The sequence below is a fragment of the Dipodomys ordii genome, unplaced genomic scaffold (genome assembly GCF_000151885.1).
Source record: "Dipodomys ordii isolate 6190 unplaced genomic scaffold, Dord_2.0 Scaffold45, whole genome shotgun sequence".
NCBI lineage: Eukaryota > Metazoa > Chordata > Mammalia > Rodentia > Heteromyidae > Dipodomys > Dipodomys ordii.
Window position 1 is genome coordinate 10,829,944 of NW_012267261.1, and position 19,917 is coordinate 10,849,860.

At 36.4% G+C, this 19,917-nt stretch overlaps 1 protein-coding gene across 4 annotated transcripts in view; it reads right to left on the reverse strand.

The window, feature by feature from the left end:
• Positions 1–19,917, reverse strand: part of Sec22a (SEC22 vesicle trafficking protein homolog A (S. cerevisiae)) — a 48,644-nt gene that overhangs the window by 22,666 nt on the left and 6,061 nt on the right. For 3 of the 4 annotated variants that reach the window (XM_013019508.1, XM_013019505.1, XM_013019507.1), the window contains 3 exons: positions 18,871–19,071; positions 4,001–4,164; positions 2,834–3,028 (listed from right to left, as the gene is read on the reverse strand). In XM_013019508.1, coding sequence (XP_012874962.1) covers positions 2,834–3,028; positions 4,001–4,164; positions 18,871–19,052 — 541 coding nt within the window. In that variant the 5' untranslated portion in view covers positions 19,053–19,071. The remainder of the gene's footprint in view (positions 1–2,833; positions 3,029–4,000; positions 4,165–18,870; positions 19,072–19,917) is intronic. The other variant, XM_013019506.1, reaches the window with a different exon arrangement.

Sequence of the window (19,917 nt, forward strand, 5' to 3'; positions counted from 1 at the left end):
AAAATGTTTGACAACATAAAAACTTCCTTCTCCTCCTCTTTATTTATTTATTTCTTTTTTGGGGGGGGCCAGTCCTGGGGCTTGAACTCTGGGCCTGGGCAGTGCCATAGAATCCTTTTGGTCAAGGCTAACACTCTAACTTGAACCACTTCCAGCTTCTTCTGGGGTTAATTGGAGATGAGTCTCATGGACCTTCTCAGCTCCGGCTGGCTATGTACTGAAATCCTTAGATCTCAGTCTACTGAATAGCTAGGATTATAGGCATGAGCCACTGCTACCAGGCTCCATTCTCTTGTACTTAAATTAAAATCTTTTACTTTACATTTTATTTGGCAGTAAATCATTTGGGAAAACATTTCACTTAAATATGTCTAACATTTTCAAGTAGCACAAGTATTTGCAAAGATGACTTTGCTTGGAAATTCTTAGCATAATTCCTATTTTTTCTGAAAATACTTGGAACACATTGTAAAGGACAAACATAGCTTGCTTAATTTTAAGCAAAGCTCCTTCTTACTTAGGTTTCAAGTCTATAAAAATGACTAGATACATGTAAAAGGGCATGAACCATCACCAATCTGAACTTTTTAGAAAGCAGTCTAATAGTTACAAAGTTCTTGGTCCTATGAATACCACTTGAAGGTTAAAACAGTAAAATACAAGATGAAAATTTGACTTATTTTATTTTTACACATTCTCTATAATCTTTCAGGGTTTCAGTTATATTAACATCCTGCACTTAAAAGAATTAACAATGGAGACCAAACAAAAACACAAAACTAAGTACATAATCATTAGACCTCAAAAGGGAGACATAGGCAAAAAGAGAACAAAAGACCACATTTTTATTATTTTATTTAAACTACTGAAGTGGAAAATCCCAACAATGAAGTTAATGAGGTGGAACATTAATATAAGAAGGGCTTAAACCTTTGCAAGTTATATTTAGCCGTTATAGCAGAAAAGACTCCCTAAACAGCTAGAAAAAAAAACCCTACATATCACAAGTATTTATTAAAATTCAGTAGAAAATACTAACAGAACATTTTCCTAAATTTTCTTTGTTGTCTGTGTCTTATCGCTCAATTTTCTTGAGATTTTAATATAAAAACAGAAAATCAAAAAACTTGAATAAAGTATTAACACCAAGATCTTTAATCAGTAGAGGAAAGAAAAAATCTCACCAGTTAAAAACCTATACAACAAATCTACCTACCAATAAGTTGTATTTTGTAACTCGTTTTCTCTCCCTTCCCACCATCTCTCAGTAAGGAAGAAATGGTTCACTAAAAGATGAATCCTTAATATGGGCCTACAAAAACCACCAACTGACTAGATTATGTGAAACATGCTTCTAAAATATAAGAAAACTGACCAATTTTTAAAAGTCACAAATAATACTCTACACTATAACTAAAATTATTTAGTTTTATATGGTTAAGGGGTAGCCATTCTTCGGTAGAAAGGTATGTTTACATTTGTCAATGAGTATCCATATAAGAAATGTACAGTAAGTCCATATATATTATTAAGTTTCTAATAATTGCCTTTTGGCTTTGAAGCAGTCTATAAGAATAGCACATCATTTATAAACTACTTATTTCAAAATGACTAAAGATAATTTGAAAGTATAAAAGCAAATGCTAAGCCTCCTTTAACAAGGACAATGTAAGCATTGTGCTTGCTGGCACTATGACAAATTGTATGAGAAAGAAATTCTAAAGTGGCCATTTCCCAATTCCCAGCCTCTCTCCTTCACAGGATTTGGGGCAAGGAGGACTTGTATTTAGAGAACAGTTACCAAGAAAATTTGCCTATATAAAATGCAAAAAGGTAACCCTACTGAAGGATTATTTCTCATTTTAACAGCTAAACTAGATATTTAACCTCTTTTTAATGTTTTATGCTCTACATGCTCTTTTTTGTTTCAGTAAAACAGACTTCAAATTCACTGTTTTCTAACATACTTACTGAACATTTCAACTTGACACCATGCTAGGCACAGTCAGGTGTAGAGTACATTTGGAACAATGACAGTATAGGAATAAAACAAAGCAGTATCACCTCGATATTTTTCATTTGGTTTTGCTATTCCTTTACTACAATGCTTTTTCTTTAGTTAGCTTCTTTAAATCCAATAATGCTCCTTCTAGCTGATGGAAGGCAAGTTATAGAACCTAGACAAGTTGATAGGCATTAAAGAAAGCACACTTGGCCAGGCTTTGATGGCTCATGCCTGTAATCCTAGCAACTCAGAAGGCTGAGATCTGAGGATTGCAGTTTAAAGGTGGAGAGGAGGGGGTGAGAAGAGAGGGAAAAGGGAGACTTCAGGATACAAGAAAATATTTTAACAAGCAGTCCAGCAATGGCATACACTACTTTACAAAGCAATGAGGTTTCTAATTCTGTCACAACACTTGAGGAAGGTGTACTTTCTTTGGGAGTAGAGGTTTGAGCAGATAATCACTGAAGTCTTTCCATTTGGGGTCTCAGTCAAGAACCCTGGTTTAAATATTGCCAATCTAACATAATGTATTTTACATGCCTATAAATATATAATGCAAAAAAACTATTTTTCATTTTATCTAAAGGCTTACAAAGAAATTTTAAATGTTGTTCTAGCAAGAGATCCTTTATGATTATTATTTGAAAGTATTTTCCTAGTTACTTATCTGGTAGCTTTCTTGTTAACAACTGAGAAAAATGATTGCTTTGAATTTTTATAGTCTCCTACATACTTAATTTAAAATACTAGAATAAAGTAATTCATTTTCAAGAGTTCCTCAGTTCTTACAAAAAGAAATTAATGACATAATTGAAATCCAGAACTCACCAGAAGAAATCTTACCAGCACCTTTATAGTCAGCAGAAAATACAGATGTGACTCCATTGGCTGACCCCAATTCACACATGGGAATTTGATAAGGTGGCCTTAGCTTGATTTCCATCTGCATGTCAGACAGATTTATCTTTGTAGAAAGAGACCTGGGATTATTATATCGCTGCTTGGTCCTCTGAATAAAATTATCTATGTAAAATAAAAAATAAATTTCCTTGGATTCATTTGTCAATTAAATCATTTGAGAATGTGATGTTCAAGGGTAGTAAATTTTATAAAGTTTGTTATTCAATTTGTCATGGAATTTCTAATTTACTTGTGTTATACAGTATATTCTGGAGTAGACAGTTTTTCACTCTAAAACTAAAAACTAAAGAAGTGTTAAACTAAGGGTTTAATTCAAGGAATTACAGAAACAAATGGCTTTACTTTTAAACTAAAGTTTTAATTTTTACCGTAATTCTTACCTTATGAAATATTAGATCTATTATTAGTTGCAATTATATAACACAAGCAACATGTTGTTACAAATTTGTTTTCATACTTATTGCTTACACCATTAGAATAAGTGCTTTAAATAAAGAATAAGTCTAATAAAAACAATGATTATTTCTTAAATATCTTCCAAGAAGAATTTTATTTGTTTTTTTCCCCTTTTATCAGGAGTTGAGCAAACAACTACCCATAGCCAAATTGAGCCTGCTGGTTTTGCAAATAGTTTTATTAGACTATAATTTTGCTCATTCATTTATGTATTGTGGCTACATTCAAGCTACAATGGCAGAATTGGCAGAGACTGTGTGGCTTTTAAAGCCACACAGTCTCTGGTCCTTTCCAGCAAATGTTTGCCAACCACTGTCCTACATTAAGCAAGATTACTGTAAAAGATTATTATATAACCACAAAACTTTGAATCTGACTTATAAATTTCTCATTGAGAAACTGTCCTCTGGAATCAATCAAAATCACACTGCCGTTAAGCTCAAACACAATTTTTTCTAACAGGTATCTAAATAAGTAAAAAGTTGTCATTTGCCAAACAATTCTGTCAAAAGTAAGGTAGTTGAAGTTTTCCTTCTAACCCCTACTATTAGGTAGAAAATTGTCTATGACTATATGGAGATGGGATAATAAAAAAAAGGAGGAGAATCAGGCCCTTACCAAATTCAATGAAACAGTATGGTCTGACAGCGGTATTTGTCTTCATCATGCTATAAGTAGTAATGAATTCCTTCTGAAGCTCATCCAGGAAAGAGAAGGCGAGAACATTTGGGTAATTTTCAGTGCACAACATCATGTAGCTCACTCCCAGGGAGCTAATAAAACTACAGTGTAAAAAACATTGGTTTTAAAATTTCAAATGAAATCAAGGTAATTCATTGCTTCACACAAGACTAGTTCTATATCATCAAGTACTGCCACAGTGGCAATGAAGACATTAGCATTTATTATATACTCCAGTGAAAAACTTAAGCCAAAATATAACACTACCTAAAGTTGTGTTTTAAAAACAGCAAATGAAAATTATAAGGTGTTTCAGAGAGGGAGATATACTATGGTCCTAAAAATTCAGTTATTCACATGGGAAAGAATATACAAATACATAAACATTACAAACAGCTTAAAAATCAAACCCTTCACAAAAGCCCACGGCACTTAACACACTCAAGTCAAAAGTAATGGACACTATTCCCAGAAAAAGGCCTTAACAGCACAAAAACATTGTACATAATTGCAGGTAGTCACTGATTTCTTCATCACCACTGACCCAAGAATCAAATCCTTTATGTAGTAACGAATTATGAAACACTGGGAGAGGGGAAGAATAATTTATTATTAGTTTATAGCACCACTAATAACAATAAGTAAGTGAGGAAAAAGGAGACTTTGCTTGCAGCAGAATGCTGAGCCCTAACTAATAAATAAGGAGATAGTGCCAAAATTAGAAAAATCAACATTTTATACCAACATAGTAAAATGTAAAGCAAGCAAATATAATCATGAATGTTAAATTGAAGGGGACATTTTTATGAAGACCAGTATATTTGCATGATTTTAAAATGTCTTCCAATGCTTGTTCATTAGTTGAGAAAGAAAAATATGTAGTAGAAACAAGACAACACATTTACCAAGTATTCTAACATCACTAAGGAGGGGCAGATGGACACAGTACATCTACACATGTGGTGTCCAAAGAAAAGAGACAGTGCTCATCTTACTTTCTGGCTGAAAATGCACAACAATAAACACCAGGATGACCAGCATTTGTTTAAAGGGGAGATACATACTTTAAAAATCTCAGTGCTAGGAGATGGGGGAAAAACAAGTCGTTTAAGGATACAGGTGGAAGCCGGGCGCCGGTGGCTCACGCCTGTAATCCTAGCTACTCAGGAGGCTGAGATCTGAGAATCGCGGTTCAAAGCCAGCCCGGGCAGGAAAGACCGTGAGACTCCTATCTCCAATAAACCACTAGAAAACCGGAAGTGGCGCTGTAGCTCAAGTGGTAGAGCACTTGCCTTGAGCTGAAGAGCTAGGGACAGCGCCCAGGCCCAGAGTTCAAGCCCCATGACCGACAAAAAAAAAAAAAAAAAAAGTAGGCAATAAAGTACAGTATCAGTATTCAATTTGCTACAAATGAATACTATCCCATATAGGTAAAAGAATGTTTCACATAGTAGAAAACATATTGAAAAAAATTAAGGAAAAAAAGAGGTCACTGTATTTATAAATTCCTTTTAATGAGTCAAAAAATAATCAGACAATAAAATGTTAACAAAATAAATATGGGATCAGGTATTACTTGGTGTTTTCTTATACATAAAACTTTTTTTTTGGGGGGGGGGTCCGGTCGTGGGGCTTGAACTCTGGGCCTGGGCACTGTCCCTCAGCTCTTCAGCTCAAGGCTAGCGCTCTACCACTTGAGCTACAGTGCCACTTCTGGCTTTTTTTCTTTTTGCTTATGTGGTGCTGAGGAATCGAACCCAGGGCCTCAGTCTTGCAAGGCAAGAGCTCTACCACTGAGCCACCTTCCCAGCCCCATAAAACTTTTTTCTAAAACTAAAATTATTCCTAAATAATTAAAATTAAAACAAAAACTTCTTTAAACATTGAAACATTCAAATTAACCATGTTCTATTGAAAAACCTTTCTACACTATACTATTGATATGTTGAATTGAAACCTCTTTGATTTAACAACAAAAAGCTCTAGTATACATATATACCTCCCCTCTGCAACCAATAAGTAGAGCATAGAACACAAATAGGTATCTCTCTCTTTTTTAAAAAAAAATTTCTGGCAGTACTAGGATGCCTTCCAATGTTTTTATGTTTTAGTTACTACTATTTTTATTTTAGGGTGACACTGAAGTTTGAACTCAGGGTATTATGCCTCAAACCTTCCTTTTCTTTGGTAAGTTTTGAGATACAGTCTCATTTTCCAACCTAGGCATGTACCTAACTGCTTTAGACTGCTTTAGGCTTCTTATTTCTGGGATCACAGATGACTGCTACTTCATCCCATCTCTATCCATTGGGATGGAGTCTCTTTTTTCTGCCACAATTGGCCTAGGAACATGATCCTCCCCAATAGGAGGATTAAGATGACAAGTGTGTGCCACTATACCCAGTTAGGAATTGAAATGAAATTTCATGTACTTTTCTGCCCAGTCTGGCCTGAATGCAATCCTCACAAACTCAGTCTCCAAACTAGTTAAGATAACAGGGGTGAGCCATTGGTGCCTGGCCTATGCCTTGGTTAGTTTTTGGATGGGGATCTCAAGTTTTTGCCTGGGGCTGCTTTCAGACTGAAATCCCTCTCCCTTCACCTCTCAAATAACAGTAGCTGGGAATGCAGGCATGCACTATCATTCCTGGTTCATTGTTGAAAGGGAATCTCACTAACTTTTTGCCTGGACTGCCCTCAAACCTTGACTTCTCAAACTCCACCTCCCAAGTAGATAGGATTACAGGTATGTGCCACACATGGACCATCTTCAGTTTTTAAAAAAAATGTCTTGCTGTGTAGTACCAACTAGCTTCCATTTTGCTGGACCTTCCTCCAAAATGTTAGAATTATAGACATGCCAGCATGACTAGCCCAAAATATATTTTCCCAAGTGGTATTCTGTTTGTTTTTGTTGGTCATGGGGCTTGAACTCTGAGCCTGGGCGCTGTCCCTGAGCTCTTCAGCTCAAAATGAGAGCTCTACCACTTGAGCCACAGCGCAACTTACAGTTTTCTGGTGGTTAATTGGAGATACAAGTCTTACTTTCCTGCCTAGGCTGGCTTTGAACTGCGATCCTCAGATCTCAGCCCCCTGAGTAGCTAGGATTACAAGCGTGAGCCACTGGTGCTCGGCTTCCAAGTGGTTTTTCTTCTTCATAAAATATTCACTGCCATTACCAAAACTGGACATTTCATTAGCATTCAAATCTTATTTCAAAGTCACCTTATGTAAATATATTTTACCTTATTGAAACTAGCTAATCATAAGCAGACTGTGAACCTGAGCTCAATCAATCTGAGCAAAGGGGCAGGCCCTAACGTTAGGGATAAACAGTGAGGGGTGCAGCCTGCCTGCTCTGTGAGTTTTGCTTGCCAGAGTTTTGGCTGATGGTACATCCTTCTACAGAAATAAATTTTGCTTTGCTGGAAAAAAAAAATTGCAAATTTTGAACACAATTGGTAATTGGCTTCCATACACTGAGAACTCCCAACTGGAAAAGTAATTCATTATCCTCCAATAATACAATTCAACGTTTTTGATCCTATATTTTTTGTTATGTTAATAATATAGTATACCACAAACATCTATCTAACAGGTTTCTTTCTCCCAAGTAGTATATCTTGCTTATTCTAAATGTAACTAGTTAATTGTATGAACTCTATTATTTTAAGATTGTATGTTAGCATTGTTAGGAAGTCTTCATTTTACTAGAATTAAATGCCACTCTGCAAAGACTACGAAGTGTTCTGCATTATTATGGCTTTTCATAGAAAATTTAGTCATCTCATTCTTTTTGTGAAATGCAAAGACAATTTTCCCAAGTACATTATCAATTCAGTTGATGCACATTTGTAATAAGAAAAAAAACTGCCATTGAGATAGACTGCAAGACTCTTGCAAGGACTACTTTTGAAATACTCTAATGTTACTTCAGACATAATGGTTTGTCATGCTTTCGTTGTGTCCATCACGTTTGCTTTGCTCATGCTTTATGGACAGTCTAGCAGTTGTCCCTTGATATTGAGGAGGAAGGAGGTAAATAAATAATAACTGCAAAAGGTACATTTATACATCTGTATGAACCAGGCCCTCTATTGAATACTTTTCTACTTTACTTAATTTCATTCTCACAACAAAAGGCACTATCTGTTCCATTCCACAAATGAAAGAACAGAGGCTCAGAGAGACAGTAATTTGCCAAAGGCCACATCATTAAACTAGAGAGCAGAAATGAACTGAGTTCATGACTCAGAGCCCACAATCTTTCCACAACAAACCACCAACATCCTTATGTTTATAGATAAACCAATTATGTCCTAATCCATTGATACTTTTTTCACATTTTCAAAGCCATATATCAATCTCAATTTTTCACTTAAGAGTAACAAAACTTAAGAATTCTAAACCTGAGGGGGTAACATGCTAAACCTGTATCATTAAGTAAAGACCCAGAAGCCCTAACTTTATTATGCAATTTCATAATTCTCTCTGCATTATAACCACACTATCCTTGTTTCAGAGCCTCAAGGATGCCAATCCATTTCTAACCTGCCTACTCCCAACCTCAGAAGATGTATGATGCTCAAATCCCTTCACTATGCTCTGATTCTGACCTAGTTAACTCCTAGTCATCCTTCAGTTCTTACAGTCCTTTTCAAAGCATACATTTTGAAATGATCTTACCCTTGTGTTTATAATGTAGAAGGTTCGTCATGAACTAATTCAAGCTATAATAGTATGTTTATTTATGTACACACTAATAAACAAGCTCTATGAAAGCAGAAATGATCTGTGTCCTATTCACCATGCTTTCATTCGGCTTTTTTGCTCAAGGCTGGTGCTCTACCCATTTGAGTCAGACCTCCATTTCCACTTAAGCATAATTTTTAAATTGCCATTTGTCTTCCTATATTGTTTTCTTTAAAAATTCATTTAAGGGGCTGGGAAGTTTGCTCAGTGGCAGAGTGCTTGCCTTGCATGCATGAGGCCCTGGGTTTGATTCATCAGCACCACATTGGCAGAAAAAGCCAGAAGTGGCACTTTGGCTCAAGTGGTAGGGCACTAGCCTTGAGCTGAAGAGCTAAGGGACAGTGTGCTCAGGCCCAGAGTTCAGGCCCATGACCGAAAAAAAAAAAAATTAAAAGGGGCTGGAAATGTGGCTCAGTAGTAGAGTGCTTGCCTTGCATGCATAAGATCCTGGGTTCGATTCCTCAGTACCACATAAGCAGAAAAGGCCAGAAGTGGCACTGTGGCTCAAGTGGAGGAGCGCTAGCCTTGAGTTGAAGAGCTGAGGGACAGCGCCCAGGCCCAGAGTTCAGGCTCCACGACTGACAAAAACAAACAAACAAAAAAAACAGAAAACAAACAAAAAAACATTTAAAAAATATCTGCCACTTTCAAGCTTTGTTGCCAAAAAGATTTGGTCTTTCTAGCTACAGTTTTTCTCTGACTAAGGAATGTATTAACTCATGACATCTGTAGTTTTCTTCCCTGGCACATGCATAGGGACTTCTTTTTGCATTTCAGGATCAGGTACATGGTAAACAAGTAAGGCTAGTAGAAATCTAGCCTCTAGACAGGGGTTTTACCCCTTCAAATTGCTATGTTGAAAAGCTAATTCTATCACATGTCCAAGTCATACTGGAATACCTATGTCCACCTAAACAAATAAATGGTTTTGGACATTCAATTTTTTCTGACATTTTACTTAAGTATTTTCTGTGCATGTGTATGCTCATACTGAGGCATGAACTCAGTGCTTGGCCATATCTCTTAGCTTTTGGCTCAAAGCTACTTGAGCCAGAGCTCCACTTTTGGCTTTTTGGTGACTATCTGAAGAGTCTCAGGATGGCTTCAAACCATGATCCTCAGATTTTAACTTTCTGAATAGGTAGGATTTTTGTAATTTCATATACAATCTATCAAAGAAACTTTTTCTGCCAGTCCTGGGGCTTCAACTCAGGGCCCTGGGTACTATCCCTGAGCTTCTTTTGCTCAAGGCTAGCACTCTAACACTTGATCCACAGCACCACTTATGGCTTTTGGTTTGTGTGATACTGAGGAATTGAACCCAGGGCTTCATGCATGCTAGGCAACCACTCTACCACTAAGCCACATTCCCACTTCCTGTCAAAGAAACTTGACACATCACCAATGAAACACTGACATTATTGGGATGATTCCGGCCTGTTATACTACATAGTGAAAGCAATAATCTTCCCCTCAGAATATCACTTAAACCAGTAGGCACAAATCTACTTATCTTCTAGGTCCATAGGCTTTAATGTCAAAGATAGGGTCCCTCTCTGCCAAAATTACCAGCGCTGAAACAATGAGTTAAAAAAAAAATCAAGATAAACCAAGAACTGGTGACTTGTGCTTGTAATATTAACTACTTAAGCAGGTAAATCCAAGAGATTTTTTTTCTTTTTTTTTTTTTCAGTTGTGGGGCCTGAACTCTGGGCCTGGATGCTGTTCCTCAGCTCTTCAGCTCAAGGCTAGCACTCTACCATTTGAGCCACAGCCACTTCCGGCTTTTTCTGCTTATGTGGTGCTGAGGAATCCAACCCAGGGCCTCATGCTTGCAAGGTAAGCACTCTACTACTGAGCCACCTTCCCAGCCCAAATCCAAGAAGTTCTTAACTCAATTAACCAGCAAAAAGTATGAAGTGGAGAAATGACTCAAATGGTAGAATAACAGTACTGAATGAAAAAGCCAAGCAAGAGTTCAAGGCTCTCAGTTCAAGAACCAGTTTGGCACACACACATACACACTAAACAAACAAAAAAATAAGCTCGATACAGGAGGCTCATACCTGTAATCCCAGCTACTCAAGAACTAAGACCTGAGCCGGGCGCTGGTGGCTCACGCCTGTAATCCTAGCTACTCAGGAGGCTGAGATCTGAGGATCTCGGTTCAAAGCCAGCCCGGGCAGGAGAGACCGTGAGACTCCTATCTCCAATAAACCACCAGAAAACCGGAAGTGGCGCTGTAGCTCAAGTGGTAGAGCACTTGCCTTGAGCTGAAGAGCTGAGGGACAGCGCCCAAGCCCAGAGTTCAAGCCCCACGACCGACAAAAAAAAAAAAAAAAAGAACTAAGACCTGGCTGGGTACTGGTTGCTTATGCCTATAATCCTAGCTACTCAGGAGGCTGAGATCTAAGGATCACAGTTTAAAGGCAAACCCGGGCATGAAAGTCCCCATGAGACTCTTATCTCCAATTTATCACTTAAAAACGAGAAGTGAAGCTGTGCCTCAAAGTGGTATAGCACTAGCCTTGAGCGAAAGAGTTCAAGGACAGCACCCAAGCCCTTAGTTCAACCTCCACGGCCCACAAGAAAGAAAAGAAAAGAGAAGGCAGAAGTCCAGGCAGAAAAATCCTTGAGACTCCATCTCCAAAAAATCCAGCACAAAGTCACACTAGAAGTATAACTCAAGTGTAAAGTACTAGCTGAGCAAGCAAGCCAAGCAAGCATTAGGCCTTGAGTTCAAACTCCTGTACCACAAACAGAGATAAACAAACAAAACCATATTTATAACAAGTTAAGTGAAAAGATATACAGTAAACTATCTATAAACATAGAAATAATATTTGTGTGACATAAAAGTTAACCTGCTTATTTTTTGTTGCCACATTTGCCCTCTAAATAGCCTTCCTAGTTCCCCAGCACATACTGCTGTTAAAATTGGTAAGTATAAGAAAAATACTACTTCTGAAATAGTACCTTCCACTGTCCTAATAAAATAATATGTATATACTTCAAAATATTAATGACAAGGTTTGACATTATGACTGTGAGCATACCTTATGATGTTTATTATTCATTATTACCAAATATGTTGAATAAAAAAATTGAACACAAAAGACTTTCCTATCAGTGGGACAGAAAGGAGATGTAAACCAGAAGAAAGCGAAGTTAACACTATCTGCCACATACAGCATCATACCAGGCATTATGTATTTTCTTGCTTACTCTTCTCTTATATGGTCAAATTTCAAACCTCTAATTGACAAAGAACCAATTCATAAATAAAATCATCCCATTAATACAAGAACCATTTTAGCCACTAGTTAAAACCTCATTATATATAAAAATATTTAATATGCAGTATGGCAATTTATAACAAAGAGCTAGAGGAATACATATGATTATATCATCAGAGCCTGTATAAAACTGACCAACTAAAATTTGTTTTTGACATCCTTCATCTCTTTTTATGCAGCTAGTATACTTTCTAATCCATCATTTCCCACTACCCGAACACCCCTAGACCCTAAAGGATAAACTAACTTTTTAAAAAAAGAAATGCTTACACAGATAATCCTTAATTTATCTATCAGTTGTATTAGTGAAGTTTACTGCACCTAGATCTCATTTTCCTGAAAAAACTGTACTGAGAAGGAAATTAGCTTGCTAGACCAGTCAGTACACAAGAGCCTACTTAACATAGACAGGCCTCAAAACCTGTACATTAGCAAAGCAATGCAATGCTAGTAATAAGACAAAAGAACCAAGTAAGATACACAAGTTATCTTCACGCAAATAACCTGGTAACTATTAGGGAATTGTATTGCTCTCCTCAAATCCTCCCAATCAAATTCCTGCTGCATCTCAATTTTAGGCTTTCTGAATAATCTGTTCTTCACTGTTTCTCTAAAATAATCATTTTACTTACTTGGTCAATTTCTCTCTCCTTAAAAAGTGAAATTAACCTCAGTATCACATAAACATAAAACTAGAAGTGGCTTTGTGGCTCAAATGGTAGAGTGCTAGCCTTGAGCTTCAAAAGAAGCTCAGGGGTAGGCTGGGAATGTGGCTTAGTGGTAGGGTGGTTGCCTAGCATGTATGAAGCCCTGGGATCAATTCTTCAGTACCACATAAACTCAGTACCACATAAACAGAAAAAAATGGAAGTGGCTCTATGGGTCAAGTGGTAGAGTACTAGCTTTGAGCAAAAGAAGCTCAGGGTCAGTGCCCAGGCCCTGAGTTCAAGCCACAGGATTGGCAAACAAAAACAAAACCAAAAAGTGGTATTAGCAAAAATAGAGCAGTAATTCTTATACTATAAAATAATATGAATCCAACGGGGCTGGGAAGGTGGCTCAGTGGTAGAGCAAGCTTGCCTTGCATGCATGAGGCCCTGGGTTCAATTCCTCAGCATCACATAACCATAAGAAAAAAAAAAAGCGGGAAGTGGTGCTGTGGCTCAAGTGGTAGAGTGCTAGCCTTGAGCTGAAGAGCTGAAGGACAGCGCCCTGGCCCAGAGTTCAGGCCCCACGACCGGACCACCCCCCCAAAAAAAAAGGAAAGAAAATAATACGAATCCTAAAGCCAAGACTATGCTTCAGATATACTATTTATTAGATTTATAACTTTAAAGGGTTATTTTTAAATCTTTAAATCTCATTTGAATCATCGGTAAATAGGGGTGATGATCTATAATAACTATCTACCCAACAACCTATTTTTCTTTGCCTTTGGAAAAACTACGAGGCAAGTATATGGTCTAGGCCAAGCCATTTAGAATATTCATCCCCTCTATCATGGTTAGTCCAGAAAAGGATCATGACATAACAAAACCAAAGTCCTATTTGGGAACAGAGAAGAAGAGGATTTGCCCAGGCAGAATGAAGTAAGCAGTGCAGTGTTTCCCAGTCTATGGAGGATACCTAAATACCTACCTCTATCTATAAAAGGCAAGAGGCTATAGAAATTAAGATTCCTGAGAGCAACATCTTATAAGACAGCTACACCTCTATCCTTCACAATACTTGTTTTTTTTTTTTAAGCTTGTATGAGTTATATCTGCCCCCAGCAATGGGAAAGAGTTTTATTTATTAGACATTCACAAGCTGTTCCAAAATTTAATAATAATGTTAAACAAAGTGCCTGAAAATGGCAGGTGCTAAATAAGTTGGTTATTGTTGAAGCTATTACCCCTGTAATCAGACAATACCAACAAAGAATGACAGACAAGCCCTGCTAGAGAATAAAACTAAAAGACAGGCAGACCTAAAATAGTATTCCTAGCTGGAGGTGGCAGTTTGGGAACAACAAAGGAAAAAGTGAACCCTAAAGGACAGGAAGAACCATGGAATTGTCAACGAAAAAACTAAGAACTGTAGTTCTTGCACTAACATTCATAATGGAGCTAAAACTGACTTCCCTAAGACTATTTGTCTTTTCATAAGACTAATGTCTCAATGTTATAAGAGAGCTCAAAATATACAGACTTTGATTTTGAACCTCCTAAGCCAATCACCAATTTTAAGATTTCTAATGACAAAACTCAACTATCCTATGCTCATAATTACTGTTTTAAACAACTTTAAAATTTATCCATTATATATCACAACTTCAGGAAGGTATCCTTTAACCAATGAAAATATGAATTTCTTAAAATTTTATATACAAAAACTTTAATATTACTATGTAAGTCACCAATTGGATATCTCGTACTCTACCCTACCATGCCCATTCAAGAACCCTATCAACAAGGTTTCTCAAAAGCTGTAACCTTGGAGAAAATGGAGACTTACTTCCATGGCACTCTGAACACTGCGAACTCCCAAAACCACCATCCCTCATCCCTTATTTAGCAGCTACTGTAACATCTGCAAGGCTCCATTAGCCAAAGTGAAGTGTCCGGCCATTCCAACCAGATGAAATTCATCAATTCCCTACACACAGGGGAGAGAAAATTACAGGCATGTTCTTAGTTTTAAATGTTACTCCCCGATTTTTTTTCCTCAAAACTCTACTCTTCTCCTGCCCAGTCAACTAGAATTTAATATGAGGTACTACCTGATTTAGCCCATAAGTATACATTTAATTACTGTGATACCTCAATTTCTTTTTGGCAATACTGGGACTTGAACTCAGAGTCTCACATTTGCTAGGCAGGTGCTCTACCACTGAGCCGTGCCTATAACCTTGGTACCTCAATTTCTGTACAAATTTTATAATGCTAAAAAATTTGAAATCAAAACTAGTGTAAGTCATGGCAGATCAATTTCCTCAATTAGTTACAATCTAGTAACAAGAAGCAAATGGATCAAGAAATTCTAATAAATGATGAAAATGGCACTCCAACAAGTTCTCCATATAACTGTGAAGGGAGTGAGGTCATTAAAGAAATGACATAGTAGTAATGAGGAAAAAAATAATTCAAAATGAAAAGGCTTTGAAGGAAAGAGGCATTTAACATGACTAAGAAAGAAGAGGGCAGTCTGGTGCCAGTTTCTGACTGTGCTACAGTAGATCCCATGAGTTTTATCTTTACATGAAAAAAATTGCCGATTTTATATATTTCAGACTAAATTCACTTCCATATACTATGAAAACAGACTAAAAACCAACTGCTCCTCTTACCAATGATAGAAAATATATGAAATCTAGATTCTTGTCAGGAACTACAACTAAAAATTGTTTTTTGAAAGTCTGGCTTCAAAAATAACATGCATAAATGTTTCTCAGTGCATTGACATAAGCCACGTAATCTTAGCCAGGTGCTCATAGTTCATTCCTACAATCCTAACTACACAGGAGGACTAAAATGGCCTGGAAAAAGAGTTCATTAGACCCCCACATCTCAATCAATAGCCAAATACAGTGGCATATCCCAGTTAGACCAGGAAACATAAAATAGAGCATCATGGTCTAGGCAAGTCAAGGGGTGAGGGGAGTAAGACTTACCTCAAAAAATAACCAGAGCAAAAGGGGCTGAAGGCATGCCTCAAGTGGTAGAGTACCTGCTAGCAGTGTGAAGTCTTTTGTTCAAAATCCCAATAATGAAGAAGAAAAAAAAGCCTTGTAATTCATCCCTTTAGGTATCTCTAAAACTGTATTTTTGGATCAAGCAGATTAGACCTCAGTTAATTTATCCCATATATAAACAAAGCCATTTCTCTCATAAAGCCTTTTGTATTATACCAAGAAATTTTAGAAAAAAATCATAAAAAGGTTACTACTATAGCTGCTAGGGAAATGCTATCCAAATGCTATCTCTTTGTATGTACCAGGTCTCAATAACATGGAGAATGTTTTTATCCTAACTAAAACCTGATCATCCCCACCTCTACTTTGGCCACAAGGAAACTAACACAGAACAGTATCTGCAGACCTTTTCTCAGAAAACTAGTTAGTTTACATCACTATAAGGAAATGTTACCTAAGTTCATTATTCTCCTGCCTTCATTTTCCTTTCATCTGATTACTTCTCCTTTGAATATTATGATTATTATTTTTGCAAATTAACACAAATCCTTTGTGCGAATAAGTTGGGGCAAAAATAAATAATACAAACTGTAGAATCCATATTTAAATGGAAAGGGAGTACATAAATTTTTTTTACTAGAGTTTACTAAAGAAAATAAAGCAAAATAATGAAAAACACCAAAAAGTTTTTTATTTTCTTAAGCCAAGCTACCTATAACATTCAGATAATATACAAGCCAATCTCCCATAATTTTGGTATCTGGCTCTATCATTATATAATAACTGAAATTCAGTGTAATAACCCAGTGTAATAACAGAGTATATTACATAAAATACCAAGATGTTTCAGGTGTTTTCCCCTCAAAATAGTAGTAGACTAATAAATCATTTAAGTTATACTTTACAACCATCAATACATTTTCTATTTAAATCCTCAAAATCCCAATTAAATGTAACATCTCATCTATCTTACTGTTAGCTGAATGATCCAAGTAATTGTGGACATTCTCTAAGGTTCTATTCTAGGCATTTCTTTAAATTCAGTGGGCATTTCCACCATCACAATTTCAACCAGTCTATGTGAATGATTCCAAAATCTCTATCTTATTGCCATTGGACTGTCTTACCATAGCTGAATTTAAATGATCACATGGAGTGTCATTATATTTCTCTTCTTCCTCATTCCCTATTATCCATTGTAATAACTTCACTTTTGACAATGACATTATCAGTCCAAATCCGGGCTTTGGTCATCATTGTCTCTCCTACTCTTTAGCTCTGATAAAGGATTGATCATTTCTTCTTTTGATACGTGTTTTTATTTGGCATTTTCTTTATCGATTTTTTCTACTTCACATTCTAATAAGCAGTTGATCCTTCATCCCTATCCCTCCTCTCAAATGTTCCATGTCACCTTTGTTCCACTGTCTTGAAAGTGTTTTTTAATCAAGTCATGTACTTAAACCTGTAGCAACAGCTTCCCATAACCTGTTAGGCTACAGTGATCTTCCTCAAGCTGAACTCTGAGGGCAATACAGGATCTGGTCTGATACTAATTATTACATATGCCTCATAGCTATCCCTAAATCACCATCTACTAATACAAAGCCAAGCAGGTTAATGCACCTACCTTGCTAAATCACACATTTTGCTTATTCTCCTTCCCCTTCTATGCCTAGATGCCCTCTATTCTGTGTAAATCTTAAGTCCTTGGGACATGATATTGTCTTAATAGCAAAGGCCTCTGTTTATTATATCCCATATGGGCTTTGTTCTTTTTTTTTTTGGACCTTATCTGATTTTCTTTGTATGCATAATCAGCACGGAACTACTCTAAAGTTAACTGTTCTCTAATTGTTTCATATAGTATGTTTTCAAGTAGTATAATCTATTCCTACATATTTAATTTAAACTGTAAAGTGACTCCCAACTCTAAATTCACATTATCCTCTTTACTAAACTTAAGATTCACATATATCCAGTTGACTATCTTAGCTGTCCAATCGGCAACTCAGATATTACAGCTACTAACAAAACTCTTGATTTTTACCAATGAAATGCACTTATTCTCTCCAATCTCCTTATTTCAGCCCCATTATGTATATAGTTTCTTGGGCCAAAAACCTATACATGATTCTTAGTTTTTCTTTTTTCTTCACATCCCTTCATCTGTAAGAAAAATCTACTGGTATTATTCCCTAAATCCAACCATTGTTCTTCATTATCATCCTAGTTCAAGTTACAACTGTCATCTCTTCCTAAACTTCTCTAAAAGTCCTCCAGCTAATCTGTTTCTATTCTCTCTCTCTATTTTAAGAGTTCACTCTTCAGAGCTGCTAGAATAAGTTAATTTAATTAAGTTATTAATTAAATTAAATTATATAATTAAATAAAGCCAAAATCAATTAATATAACTCTCCATCTTAAAACTCCCCAATGGTTTTCTACTGCATTAGGTTCAATAAATAAATAGAATCCATCATGCTTCAACTTCTTCTATTAACTGTCCACAATGCTTACCACTGGTTTTCTTTCCATCTTCTGATATATACAAAGGGCTTCTCCCTTGGTTGTTACCTCAGCCTTGTTCTTCTTCTTTATATTCTCTCTCATTCTTTAGGTCTCTGCTCAATTATCACCCTTTCTGAGAAACCTTGATCACCAGAGATAAAGTCACACTCTATTCTATTACTTAGTCTTATTTCCTTCATATAGAATATAGTATTAAGTGTCCCCTTCAACTAGAATATATGCTTCTTCGGTTCTTGGAGGGAAGGCATCAAATATTATTTTTTTGTGTATTTCCCATTACAGTTTGCCTGCTATAATCCTAGGCATGTAAACACTCCAGTAAATAAACAACTTAAAAAAATTTTGTAATCTATAAAACTATAAAATTTTCTTAAGCTAGATATAAATGTAGAGAATCTGCAAAAAGGTTGATAATAGGATGACTACTATTTATCATAAATTCAGAACATGATTGTTAAATTAATTGAACACTAATTTCTATTGCAACCAACTAAACATCATTAAAATGATAGCTATCAGGCAAATGATTCTAATAAAATAAACGGAAATCTTACTTAATGTTATAATGTCCAGTTTTCAATGTACATCTATCAGGAAGTTGAGCAAGTTTCTTTGAGAGCATTTTAAAATACTTTCTGTACTTCTGCATTCCTGTGCTTTGTTCATAATCAGTAGAAGCAGAAAGTGGCAGTCCATCTCTGACACGAATAATGGAGGCAGATAAAATTGTAGACATTATATCTGACAAAGAAGACCTAAAACAAAACGAACAATTTGGATTAGATGAAAATTAAAGTCAAAGCTGATAAGCATGTGTAAAACTGTTCAACTACAGTCAAGGAATACTAATTTCAAAATGACATAAATTCTTAACAAATTAGCTTTAAAAAAAAAAAATCTGCAGCTGGGCACCCGTGGCTCATTTCTATAATCCTAAACACTCAGGAAGCTAAGATCTGAGGATGGTGGTTTGAAGCTAGCCCAGACAGTAAAGTTTATGAGATTCTTATCATCAAAAAGATGGAAGTAGGGTTGGGAATGTGGCTTTCTGGTAGAATGCTTCGTCTAGCATGCATGAAGCCCTAGATTCAATTCCTGAGTACCACATAAACAGAAAAAGCCAGAAATGGCACTGTGGCTCAAGTGGTAGAGTACTAGCCTTGAGCAAAAGAAGCTCAGGGACAGTGCCCAGGCCCCCTCAATTTAAGCCCCAGGACTGGCAAAAAAAAAAAAGTGTAGTAGAGGTGTGGCCCAAGTGGTAGAGTATCAGCCTTGAGTAAAAAAGCCAAGGAAAAGTCCTGAGTTCAAGCCTTACTACTATTTGATTCTGTATGTCTGTACAGCATTCTACAAAGTATAGATAAAAACAAAAGCTCATGTAAATACCATTCTCAAAACAATCTCCCAATTTTTCCAAGAATTTGAAAGCATTGATAATCTTTAATCTCACTAAGTTTAAATATGTAACCCTAGCCTAATGAAAATAGAGGGTGTGTGTGTGTGTGTGTGTGTGTGTGTGTGTGTGTGTGTGTGTGTGTGTGTGTGTGTGTGTGTGTGTGTGTGTGGCTTTACTAGTCCTTGGACTTTTGTGCTTAAGGCTG